The 13,949-nt window shown below is 39.8% G+C and overlaps 1 protein-coding gene across 4 annotated transcripts in view; it reads left to right on the forward strand.

The window, feature by feature from the left end:
* The window catches only part of Elovl6 (ELOVL fatty acid elongase 6), a 149,511-nt gene that overhangs the window by 94,907 nt on the left and 40,655 nt on the right, over positions 1–13,949 (forward strand). For all 4 annotated transcript variants that reach the window (XM_045142876.1, XM_045142877.1, XM_045142875.1 and 1 more), the window contains one exon: positions 1,808–1,939. In XM_045142876.1, the coding sequence (XP_044998811.1) occupies positions 1,808–1,939 (132 nt within the window). The remainder of the gene's footprint in view (positions 1–1,807; positions 1,940–13,949) is intronic.

Raw genomic sequence — 13,949 nt, forward strand, 5'->3', positions numbered from 1 at the left:
AATAAAATATGAAACATTTTGCACATGATAGTCTAGGTTAATATAGTTTGCTTTTGAGGGTCGGCGACAGTTTTCAGTTCTCTCCTGTTGACCAAATTGAGTTGGGAATGCCTATTTTAAAAGAAACGTTGCTGGTCCAGAAAGAAGATGTTCGAGTACTTGAGTCATTTACAAGTACCACTGTGCACTTTTTATTTGCTACAGCAACAAATCTGCAGTCTCACAGGGTGCTGGCGATTCTAGTTGCTCCTGCAGATCCATTTCGAACAGTCCTGTCGAGACCTGACTGCCAGTCTGTAAGAACACAGTAATTGCAGCAGTAACCATCTTGAGGTGGTACCCTAATAGGTATTTCAACCACTCACTCATGTAGATATTTTCTTCCACATTCAGTCATCCTTTGAAAAATACTTACTATGGATATTTTCAGGTGTAGAATATGTTAAGTATATAAAGAATTGCATGGTTTTGCAAGAGGAAGTTATGATTCATCTCTTTTGTATATCTCATGTCATTCTCTGACTTTCAATACTTTTTTTGGTTTTATTTCTTTCATATATATATATATATATATATATATATATATATATATATATATATATTTGAGAGAGAATAAGCAGAGAGTAAAAGAGAGAGAGAAAGAGAGAATGGGCATGCCAGGGCCTCAGGCCACTGCAAACAAACTCCATATTCATGTGCCACCTTGTGCCTCTGGCTTACGTTACGTGGGTACTAGGCAATCGGGACTTAAACTGGGGTCCTTAGGCTTCACAGGCAAGCACTTAACTGCTAAGTCATCTCTCCAGCCCAGTTTTGTTTATTTCTAAAGGCATTTTAAAACAAATCTAAGACATGTAGTTTTGCTTTTGAGTACTTAAACGTGTGTGTATAGCTGATAAATACATTTAAAATGGGGCCTAACATTTTGATTTTATCATGAATGTACGTTGTAGTTTATTTAAATAAGTATCCAAAAAAGTTCTGTGTAATTGTATTTGATTGTGATATCCCTCAAGTCAGTTTTAATCTAGAACTACCCTAGCTTTTTATTTTATGAGACTCACATGAAGAAATAAATTCATATGTCCTGTGGGATGTCATATCCCAGTTTATTTATCCTTGATGTTTTCTATAAGCAGACAGGTAAATCAGAAGATTGTTAAATTCAAGTTTTTCAACAATTATATTACAGATGATCCTGTGTTCTTTCTGTTGTATGTGTATCTGACAATTATACTTTTTCTTAATGAAAACATTGAAATTTAATATCTGCCTTTTAAAATTTTTATTATTTTTATTTATTTATTTGAGAGAGACAGAAATAGGTGGAGAGAGAGAGAGAAAGAATGGGCATGCCAGGGCCTCCAGCCACTGCAAATGCACTCCAGCTGCGTGTGCCCCCTTGTGCATCTGGCTTACGTGGGTCCTGGAGAATTGAACCTGGGTGCTTTGGCTTTCCAGGCATGTGCCTAAACCACTAAGCAATCTCTCCAGCCCTCTGCCTTTTAGCCAAAACAATTCTATTTTAATTTATTTAAATTGGCCAAAAGAGTAGAATTAAATTTTTTAGTAAAAAGGTTACATTTTGTATCTCAGTGCTATATGAAAATGTCTACACTGGCATATAGTCCTGTGTTGTACTGTCAGCCAGATGAGTTTGCACACATTTCCAAATGGACTATCATCTCTTCTCTGGAGAAGACACACATCTAAGACTATGTTGTTGTTGTTTGACACAGGGAAACTGGTATGAAAGTTGCCTTGGGACTTTTATTTCATAAGATTATGTGCACTTGTTTCTTCACAGGAAGAAGTCTTTCCTGTTTTCTGCTCTGTATGCTGCCTTCATATTTGGTGGTCGGCACCTAATGAACAAACGAGCAAAGTTTGAGCTGCGGAAGCCTTTAGTGCTCTGGTCACTGACCCTCGCCGTCTTCAGGTAGGCCACTTACCTTTCTGTAAGAAAATCCATTCCATCACCATCATCACTGAAAGGACAGTTCTTTTCAAATTATATATTTATTTATTTGAGAGAGAATGAGTATGCCAGGGCCTGTTGCTGCTGCAAATGAATTCCAGACACATGTGCCACCTTGTACATGTGGCTTACGTGGATCCTAGGGAATCAAACCTGGGTCCTTTAGCTTTGCAGGCAGGTGCCTTAACTGTTAAGCCATCTCTGCAACCCAGAAAACAATTCTTAAGCATTTTACTTTATATCCGATTTTTTTAACCCACTGTGGACATAAAGGTACATACAGAGAGAAATGCTTAATTGCAGTCACATCTGACGTGATGGCCTCGGGCTCTTATTTGGTATGCTCTTAGGTCTTGCCGAAATTGGTCATGCAATAATAGTAATTCATCTGTTAAAATCAGAAGCAGGACTGGCAAGATAGCTCAATGGGTAAAGTATTTGCCTTTTAACCATAGAATCTGACGTTGGTCCCTAGAGCCCACATGAAAAGTAAAAGCCAAACATGGTAGCATATGCTTGTAATCCCATTGCTTGGGAAACAGACAGAAGGATCCCTGGGCTCTCTAGCCAGCCAGTCTAGACTAATTGGATAGCTCCAGGCCAGTGAGAGAACCAATCTGAAAAAAAAAAGTGGACCGCATCTGAGGAACGATGCCCAAGCTTGTGCTCTGGCCTCCACACATGCCTGCCAAGTATGTGCACACACATACACATTAGACTAGAAGCAGAGCATCGGTTCCATTATTCTTGTATAAACACAAATGAAGTGTTAAAATGCAAAGACACCCAAGTAAACTGTTGAAGCTTATTAGTGAGCAGAGCTCAGGCGTCATTGGTGTGCTGTTACTAGTTTTTAATCAAAAGATGTCACTGAGACATATGAGCAGACACTGGACACCTGTCTGTCAATACCAGTGGATGTCCTTTAGCTCTTCATCTCCCCAGTTCCCTCCACCCCTCATTGCCTGAACTGACTGGCAGGCATATGTTTACGTAGCCAGATCTTACTTTGTACCTGACAGAACTCAAGTGCCTCGTCTCTCCAGGGGCATCTGTAGACCAGCATGCAGTCATTCCTCCAGAAGCCTAAGAAGCATTTCCAGCCTTGGAGTACTTAGTGTTGGAGGCCATCATGTGACTAATTAGCACACAGCTGTCATCCAAGCAGGTGCCAGTTTACCTACAGTACTAAGAAAGTCACCTGTTCTCTGTGTAATTTGTTCTTCAAAACCAACAGGGATTGTGGATGGGCAGAACAGGTAGAGATCAGTACAAAACACTTCGTTTTCACATTCTTCATGCTGTATATTAACTACTGTACTATGAAGCAGAAATGGATGGCATCATTAAAAGCCTCATTAGTCACTTACAGCTTATTAATGTGCTCACACAGGAGGAAGATTGTTCCCATAATTCCCATCAGCTGCACATTTCTGTAATGTCAGATGCCTGCATGTGAAACACTTCACTCATCCACTGCTGCTGAGTGGATTTTGAGTGGACATCAGTGGATTTTGGAAGGCATGAAGTGTGATGTGGGTCTGTTACTAAAGATTTACAGTTCAGGATGGAGAGATGGCTTAGCGGTTAAGGCATTTGCCTGCAAAGCCAAAGGATCCTGGTTCAATTCTCCAGGACCCATGTAAGCCAGATGCACAAGGGGGTGCATGCATCTGGAGTTTGTTTGCAGTGGCTGGAGGCCCTGGCATGCCCATTCTCCCCCTCTCTCTCTTGCTTTCTCTCTCTCTCTCTCTCTCTCAAGTAAACAAATAAAATAATTTTAAACAAAGATTTGCAGTTCAATTGCAGTTCAAGTCATGATTCTCAGTTTTTACTTATACTTAAAGTTGACTGAGCAAGTATTTTGATATTTGAGGGGGAAAATATTCTAATGAGGCCTTTTAGCAAAAATAGGGTCATTGGTTGTTTTTGGTTTTTCAAGATACAGTAAATGATAAAGGTTTAGGAAATATTATGTTCTCTGTCATATGTGGATCCTAGCTACAAATGATTGGACTTCTGTGTGGCTATTTGTTAAGATAGAGCCCAGGCTAACCTGGAATTCACTATGGAATCTCAGGGCGGCCTCAGACTCACGGCAATCCTTCTACCTCTACCTCCCAGTGCTGGGATTAAAGGCATGTGCCACCATGCCCAGCTTGTTTTTCTTTCTTTTTTTTAATTTTAATTTTTTTTCATTGACAACTTCCATAATTGTAAACAATATCCCATGGTAATTCCCTCCCTCCTCCCACTTTCTCCTTTGAAACTCCACGTTCTATCATATCCCCTCCCTGTCTCAATCAGTCTCTCTTTTACTTTGATGTCATGATCTTTTCCTCCTTTTATGATGGTCTTATGTAGGTAGTGTCAGGCCCTGTGAGGTCATGGATATCCAGGCCATTTTGTGTCTGGAGGAGCACTTTGTAAGGAGTACTACCCTTCCTTTGGCTCTTACATTCTTTCCACCACATCTTTCTCAATAGACCCTGAGCCTTGGAAGGTGTGATATTTCAGTGCTGAGCACTCCTCTGTCACTTCTGCTCAACACCATGGTGCCCTCTGAGTCATCCCAAGGTCACTGCCATCTGAAAAGAGAAGGTTCTGTAACCAAAAGTGAGAGTAGCATTAATGTATGGGTATGAACATTAAGATAAGTGCTTACTGGGCAGTTTGGTGAGCATAGTATAAACATTTAGCCAGACACCAGCAGACATTACACCCTAGGGCTCATGACTACCCCTGTTGTAGGTTTTTATTATCAGGGATGTATTCCCTCCCATGGAGTAAGCCTCAGTCAAATTAGAGGAAAGTTGATTTCCCCTCTAACAGACATGCCACTGTTATACCCATTGGCTCATTTGGCCTGGGTGGTCAAATATAAGGCTTGCAGTGTCCACTGTTGGGTATCATCCCTGGTGATTTCTCTCTCACATTGAACTGCATGCAGCATGGCTTTTTCCAGCTGTCAGCTGGTCTACATGGAGGAGGTTTTCAGCTCAGCTCCAGCAGGGTTTCTCAGTGACCTTGCAGCCCAAGTATGTGGAATCGTCAGCAATGAGGTCTTACTTACCATCTATTCCTGGTGGGAAACCAAGAGCCTCGGCAATGGCCTGTAATGTTTTGGGGGCATCAGGGACCTCCCTAGCCAACAACTCAGTGGAAGGTATCACATCCTTGGCGCTGAAAATTTTCTACTAACAATCTATGGCTTCTGAGTGTTCCATTGTCCAAAAAAAGAAGGTTTCCATGTGACTTATTTATATACTCTTAGATTTTGATTAGCCCTCCCTCCACCTTTCCTTTACTCAATCTCTTCCCCTGACCTCACTTAACACCCATTATATACAATACCATACTATTAAGTCCCATCCCCCACCCCCAGCCTTTCTATTCTCTTTATATCTCATTTCTAGCTTACTGGCCTCTGCTACTGAGTTTTATTCCTACTCACACAGAAGCCCAATCATTTGTACCTAGGATATACATATGACAGAGAACATAATATTTCCTAAACCTTTGTCATTTGTTAATTCATAGCTTTAACATATACAAGCAGATTAAGATACAACAATGCCCATTCTTCACTGCGTCTCATTAGCAGAAGAGTTTACAGCTTTGTTTCATCTAGACTCATCTGTACCTAACTTCTCCATTACCCCCAACTTCTTGGAGATGTACTAATGCCTCTGACTGAAATAATCCCAGAGCTAAAAGATAAATGTTCTCTAAAGAAATGAAAGCAGTATCATTATTTCCCCTAAATTAGTCATAATTCTTATTTAATCTTCAAATTTTTCTAGTTCACACATAAATGGTTTCTATGCGGCAGTTTGTTTTTCAGAACCTGGATCAAAATAAGATCCAAGTATTTTCATAGATTGATGTCTTTAGCTTATAATTTCCTTTTTTGCCCCCTCCTTCTTCCTCCATCCTTTGAAGAAACCAGATCATTTACTGCATAGAATTTACCCCATTGAGTTTTCCTTAGACTAGATTTTGTTGACTTATACTCAGCTGTACCCTGTAGTTCTTCAAATTATTTAGTTATGTGTAGAAAGTTGCTTTTATTTCAATTTAGTGTTATTGATTTATTTATTTGAGAGAGCAATGGAAAGAGGCAGAGAAAGCGAGAGTGGGTGCTCCAGGGTCTCCAGCCAATGCAAACAAACTCTAGATGCATACACCACCGTGTGTATCTGTCTACGTGAACCTAGTTCCTTAGGCTTTGCAGACTAGTACATTAACTATTAAGCCATCTCTCCAGCCCCCAGATTTAATATTTGAGAAGACTTTCTATAAGAAGAAATTTCAGTTATCTGAAGTGCATATTTGTGTATATATATATGTATATGTATTTTTTCAGTTATCTTGGCATTCATATAGTTATAATAGCAAGCAAGAATGCTTGGTTCTTTGTCTATATTTACTGGTCTGTAAAAAAGAAATGACTGCCTAGGAGCAATAAGATTTAGGATGCCTGGATTCTTTCTCAATGCTTTAATGGTTGAGATATGGTAGATTTTGATGTGTCGTGGCTCATTGTTGTTTATTTTGATGCAGGTAGCTTGATTTGTTTTTGACAACAAGCTGTTCCAGGCCAGGCATGTTCCCTACAGGAACATTGTCAGTGCCGGATCAGCCCTTTCTTCAGGAAGTCTTCGTTCTTTGGAGGTCAAGTCCTGACATGTAAATACCAGTTTCTTGGTGCTAGGCGTGTTTGGGGTGTTACCTTAGGTCATATTTCCACACCCTTCCAGGAGCCAAAACTAAAAACTTACCTTTGTAAAAAAAAATGTAGGCAGTATTGGTACTTTCAATTCAAATTAAGAACTGAAGTGTTTTTATTAGCTAACTCCTTCCTTTCATGCCAAAACACCAAGTCTCCAGTACTGGACAGTAAGTATTCACTTTATCCTACAATGTATATATCATGTTCATTGAGAATACTTTATCTTTTTAGCTTGACAAGTTCTCAGTCTCTCTTCACTTTCTTTAGTTTTGTTAGAATTCTATTCTATCAAAGTTATATTTTATATAAAACTTGAAAAGCCAAAACTACATATTAGGATCCAGGTCTAGAGGACTGTCTAGGGTTTTATAAGAACATGACCTTAAATATTTTTTTAACATTTATTTGAGAGAGAGAGACAAGGAGGCAGATAGAAAGAAAGAGTAGGTATACCAGGACCTTCAGCCATTGCAAACACCACCTTGAACATCTGGCTAAAATTGGTCCTGGAGAATCAAACCTGGGTCCTCTGGCTTTGCAGGCAAGCGCCTTAATCACTAAGCCATCTCTCCAACCCAAGAACATGTTCTTAATATTCTAACCAGGGATTAATGGATTTTATAGTTGTATAAACTGACATGCTTGGTGGTAGACTATATGGAGGTTCGCCTATGCTTAAAAATGATTGGTCAGTCATGTACAAAATTATAGATGAAATACAAAATAATATTAAAAAAATTTTTTGTTCATTTTTTATTTATTTATTTGAGAGCTACAGACACACAGAGAAAGACAGATAGAGGGAGAGAGAGAGAATGGGTGCACCAGGGCTTCCAGCCTCTGCAAACGAACTCCAGACGCGTGCGCCCCCTTGTGCATCTGGCTAACATGGGTCCTGGGGAACCGAGCCTCGAACCGGGGTCCTTAGGCTTCACAGGCAAGCGCTTAACCACTAAGCCATCTCTCCAGCCCACAAAATGATATTTTAAATAGTATTTATATAAATTTTATTCCCAGTGGTCATGTAAGTATTGTCCATTAATGTGTTTAAATATTTAAAAAACTACAAAGAGATGCTAGAAGAAAATTATGGCTTTGGGATGAAAAAGGTGCCATGGCTGTTCTTTACTAAATACCTAGTGCTGACTAAGAAATAAAGTAAAATTTCAGTCAAGAGAGCTTGGTTTAGAAATTTGAATGATTTTATGTAATGTGTTATTCAAAACAAAGCAAATATTTGGCCTTTTTAAAATTTTTTTTAAATTTATTTATTTATTTATTTATTTGAGAGCGACAGACACAGAGCGAAAGACAGATAGAGGGAGAGAAAGAGAGAATGGGCGCGCCAGGGCTTCCAGCCTCTGCAAACGAACTCCAGACGCGTGCGCCCCCTTTGTGCATCTGGCTAACGTGGGACCTGGGGAACCGAGCCTCGAACCGGGGTCCTTAGGCTTCACAGGCAAGCGCTTAACCACTAAGCCATCTCTCCAGCCCATATTTGGCCTTTTTGAAGGCTGAGTTTTAGGCCTGTGCCCAGTGGCATTATTGTTTGTTTATATGTTTATTGGAGATAGTGCTTTGCTAAATGTTCCCAGGCTGGTCTTGAAACCCCAGTTCTTCTGCCCCTTCAGTCGTAGCCACCAGCTACCTTCAAAGTCATTACCAATAATTCCCTATTTACACACAATGCCCATTTACATGACAAAGGAAATGGTGTTCTCTTAAACATGGGGCATGTCATTTTAATTTAAAATAGTTAAACTAGATCCCTCTTTGATATCCTTTTGTTTATCCAAATCATACCCTAGTGAACATCTTGGTTGGTTTTTTTGAGACATGGTTTCCTTGTGTAATCCAAGATGACCTTGAATGCCCATGTAGGCCATCCTGACCTTGAACTTAGAACAATTCTCCTGCCTCAACCTCCTCCCAAGTGCTAGGATTACAGGCAAGTGCTCAGCTGGGGAACATCATTTAAGTCATTTACAATATATAGTTAAGTAGCTCTTCCAACCAATCACCAAAGTTTCTCAATTCTTTAATGTCTTAAGTAGCTAGCAATCCTTCTATTTCCACAGACATTCCACCTACAGTCTTTAGCACTTCATGTCTTGGATATTGCTGCCACTAATTGGTGCCCCTCAAGTGTTTCCTGTATTCAAGGTACTCTTTGTGCCATAGTGTGTCCTTTTTAAACATCGAGGTGTGTATGATGTTGCATGCCTATACTCCCAGCATTCTGTAGACTGAGGCCAGCATGGAAACTCCTTCTTCTATAGATTATAACTCAATGTAGCCATAAAATCTTTCTTTTTCTCTGTAGTAGGGTCTCACTCTGGTCCAGGCTGACCTGGAGTTCACTATGCAGTCTCTGGGTGGCCTAGAACTCATGGTGATCCTCCTACCCCTGCTCTCAAGTGCTGGGATTAAAGGCTTGTGTCACCACACCCAGCTTCATAAAATCTTATAATTATCTTTTCTTTTTTTTAAAAAAAAAGTATATTTATTTGATTTATTTATTTGAGAGAGAGAAAGAGGCACAGAGTGAGAGAGAAAGCAAGAGAGAGAGAGAGAGAGAGGGAGAGAATGGGCATGTGCCAGGGCCTCAGCCACTGCCAACAAACTCCAGACACATGTGCCACCTTGTGCATCTGGCTTATGTGGGTCCTGGGGAATTGAACCAAGGTCCTTTGGCTTTGCAGGCCAGTGCCTTAACCACTAAGCCATCTCTCTAGGCCTATAATTATCTTTTCTTGACCAACATTTTACCACTGTCCTATGCTGGTATTTTCATCCAAGCCAACATGTCTGGTCACTGCCACAAACCTATTCCTAATTGCATGCTTTGAGCACACTCTCCTTCCTTCTCTTGCTCTATTTTTCCCTTTTTTTTCTTCCAAATATTAGCCATCACTTGACTTGCAGATTTCTTCTCCATCTACTTCTGTGGTCATTTCAGTTCATATTTCAGCTTCCACCAAACTTGATTATCTCATCATTTACCCAAAATGTAGGCTGCTTTCGTGATGTATCTCCTGGAACAGTTGGATCTTGCTTCCCCTCAAACACTTAGTGCACATAGCTCTTGAACTAATGAACACAAATCTCACATTTGACCAGTTCTTTTCTCACCTGCGATCAATATTTTCATTCATTTTACTTTGTTTCTGTGTGTGTGAGAGAGAGAGAGAAAGAGAGAGAGCGGGTTCTGCTATGTAGCCAAGGATGACTTTGAACTGAGGGCTGCTGCTGTAGGCATGCACTATCACCTTCTCATCATTTCACGCTGTGTCTTGCGGGCCCGTCTTATTTGAGACTACCAGGCATTTTCTGTGAACAGAGACTGGCTTGAAGAAGGCTTTTGGGATCATAGAGTATTGGAGCCTTCTAAAAGCCAGCTTGGCCCAACACACTCTGGCCTTCATTGCTGCCTCTTGTCTCATGCTGTCCTCTCTTTAGTCACTGTGGTCACCTTATTACTCTTCATGCATGGCTCTCGCTTTCTCTTCACTTGCCTGACACAGTCTTGACTCCTTTTGATATGGCTCTTCCCTGGCTTCCCTATCTACACCTCTTTGCAGTTCCAACCCACTGTTACTGCTTATCTAGGTCACAATAGCTCTTCTCTCCCCATCCTCCCAACTCCATGAGAGCAGCAGGTTCGGTCTGAGTTCCCAGTGCAGTTCTATATGGCCCAAGTACGTGTTTACTATTACTTTTTCAAATATTTTATTATTTATTTATTTAAGAAAGAGAGAGAAGGAAAATGAAAGGGATATATAGAGAGAGGGGGAAAATGGGTGCATAAGGACCTCCAGCCACTGCAAATGAAATCCAGGCACATGGAGAATCGAACCTGGGTCCTTTGGCCTTATAAGCAAGTGCCTTAAACACTAAGCCATTTCCTTAGCCCTAATATTTCTTTAAAAATTAATATAGAAAATGAAGGCTTACGAACAACTGTGTATATTTCTGAGTTTTTGTTGTTTTGTTTTTGGCTTTTTCTCCTCTAGGCTGTTTTGGTGTGGTTCCTACGCTGCCATCTTAACCAGAAGTCTGATTTCTTGATCTATTTATACTTCTTTCTTGGCAAGCTCCTTAGCCACTGAACAATCTATTCAGTCCCTACATTTCTTTCTGAAAGAAAAGTTTTCTGCTTTTCTCTTGAGTCTAGGAACTAAATAAAGTTCCAAGTATTTCACAGACAGTAGGTATTAGATTCATTAATGTATAATTTTTTTTGAGGGGGTGCTATTTGTTTTAAATAAAAATGTCCCAGAGTAAAAGAGAATTCCCCATTGCTGTATGAGGAGTTTGTTGAGGAAAAGTCAGGGGGCACATAGACTCTGGCCAGTGTGGGTATGTTGGCCTTTTCTGATTTAAGCTGCCTTATTGATGGGCCCTGTCCTGTGGGTCACTCTTCTGTTGTAAACTTGCCCTGAGCAACACCATTTGGTGCATGCTTATCCAATATGGCTGCTGGACTGTGTGTGCACCAAGAAGGTCCTCTCATTATGGCCTCATTCTCCCAGACTTTATGAACTTGACAACATTTGGTGAAATGCCACTAGAAAGGCTGTCCAGTAATTGTCTTTAAAGAGAATTACCTATCCAATTTTTTTTTTTTTTAAGGTAGGGTCTTACTTTAGCCCAGGCTCACCTGAAATTCACTCTGTAGTCTCAGGGTGGCCTTGAACTCACAGTGATCCTCCTACCTCTGCCTCCCAAGTGCTGAGATTAAAGGCATGTGCCACCACACCCAGCTCCAGTATTTTTTTTAATTTATTTTTCTAGTTTAAAAAAGTGAGAAGTCTCTGCATGAAATATATATATCACACAGGAAAAACCTGCACACAATCAGCAATCTTTAATCTCATCACCCACAGTTGTTACTGTCAGTATTTCAGTCATGCCCTAATTTAATGATAAGATTGAGACATTTGTCATAATTGTAATTCTCTCTAATGCAATTAATATATTTACTCTTGGGCAAAGGCGTGGCTTCCATCATATCTTTGTATTACAGATGCTAAAGCTGATGCAGCTGACATATATGATGCTTGAAATCATTTTATTAAAATGAGTTAGTCTTTAAATAGCTGACATGCTACAGCTCTTCTGATACTTGGTTGAAAAACAACACGAGCTTTCTAGAAGAGATTGCATGGTATCTTAATATGCACTTATAATAATATCCCCATCATTTGTTAATGATCATTTTGAAAGAAGATTAAGTTAGGGATTACATTACATCCTCTGTTACCTCACAAATCCAGAAGGGATCTTGTTTGATGGGGTTTAAGTGGTGTGTGTATATGTATGTGTGTGTCAAGATTTTGAACTTTTGGGAGTTTACACATAAGAAATGAAGTGTGTGTGTGTGTGTGTGTGTGTGTGTGTGTGTGTGTGTGTGTGTGTGAAATTGCCTAATTATATAACCTGAAGTGAATCACATGAGGCAGTCTTTCATCTGTCCATCATTAAGTTTAGACAACCACAGTTGTTGATTGGAAGAAGAAACATTAAAGCGAATAACGTGAGAGTATTAGATGTTCCTACTGAGAAGGGACAGAAACCCTGAGCATGAACCTTTGTCTTCCACCAGTGGTCTACAGGCACCAGGTATCATGAATGTATCCACAGTTCCTTCATGAAAGTTTTCAATTAATTTCTCTGCAAGTTCCACAAAATGTTCCAAATAGTAACTGAACTGCTTATTTATTTTTTTAATTAATTTTATTTATTTATTTACAAGCAAAGTGAGATAGAAAACAGAATGGGAGTGCCAGGACCTCCAGCCACTGCAAACGTACTTCAGATGCATGCACCTCTTTGTGCATCTGGCTTTACGTGGGTACTGGGGAATCAAACTTGGGTGCTTAGACACTGCAGGCAAGCCCCTGAACTGCTGAGCCATCTCTCCAGCCCCTGTTCATTTATTTTTGATGAGGACATGGTGTTGATAAGTGCCTTGGATCTCACTTGATTTTGTGTGATCTAGGGATTTTCCCCTGATAACCAGCAATTCTTTTAACCAGTGTTGCCAGCAAATGGATTTGTCTTACTGATAGCCACCTCCTCCTGGAATTCATGGTAAAGAAAATAATTGCAAATTTGAAGGCTGAAGATATATCTTAGTGATAGTATGCTTGCCCAGAATATCTGGGTTCAATCCCCTCTGTGCCAGGGGAAAAAAATTATAAGTGAAAATTGGATTGGTGCCATAAGATCTCTTCTTATGACTGCTTACAACTAAATTTTTATACTTGCCAGAGGCTGTGCTACCCACTGTGTTCATCCGTATCTGAGATGGTTCTTTTATTTTATTTTTTTTCAGAGTCCTGAGATTTAGAGTCCAATCTGTAATTAAAATGATTGATTTTTTTTTTTTTAGAACTCATGGCTTTTAATATACATATGTAGATTTAATATACATATCATAATCATATACTAACAAAATAATTACACACAGTACACAGGCCCTGGCCTTCAAACATGTTGACTCACTAAAAAGAACATAGGTTCTTTGGGCAACTGGCTTTGGTGGGGACAGGGGATAAAATAATTCTAGATGATCTTGGACTACAAAGTATTCAAATCATGATGGGAACACATGGAACACATGAGGCTTAGACTGTTTCTGTATGCTGGCCAAAGGTACAATGTTAAGCATCAAAGTAATTAGAACCATAGACTTTTTTAAGTTAGCATGCAGAGATGTAGGTATCCTGGCATTTTAAAATAATACATTTCCATTCACTGAATACAACAGAAATTATGAGTGTAAACAGATATATGTATGTAAGGAGATACTTTAAAACAACTTTCTCACAAGATTTACAAAGAGGCACTTTATGCTGGGGAAACCCAGAAGACATGACCCACAATGGGATGATTCTGAATTCTTGACAGAAAATGTTAAGAATACACCATTGCTTCTAGAATATTTCTGATGATGCATGATCTGAATCTGACTGTGAATGACTCAGATGAAATGTCCCTGTAAGATGCAAAAAAGTTGTAAAAATCAGGGAAAAAGTAAGAACTTGTCCCACCCATACTGAAGTAAATAAAATAGACAACTGATCTCTAAAAAGGCATGTCTTGACTGGGGGGTGGAGGGAAGCTCCTTGCTTTAAAGAACACTGTTGGGGAGCTGGAGAGATGGCTAGGCTGTTCAAGGTGGTTGCTTGCAATGCCTCATGGCCAGGGTTTGATTCCTCAGTACCCATGTAAAAC

The sequence above is a fragment of the Jaculus jaculus genome, chromosome 2 (assembly GCF_020740685.1).
Source record: "Jaculus jaculus isolate mJacJac1 chromosome 2, mJacJac1.mat.Y.cur, whole genome shotgun sequence".
In the NCBI taxonomy this organism is placed as follows: domain Eukaryota; kingdom Metazoa; phylum Chordata; class Mammalia; order Rodentia; family Dipodidae; genus Jaculus; species Jaculus jaculus.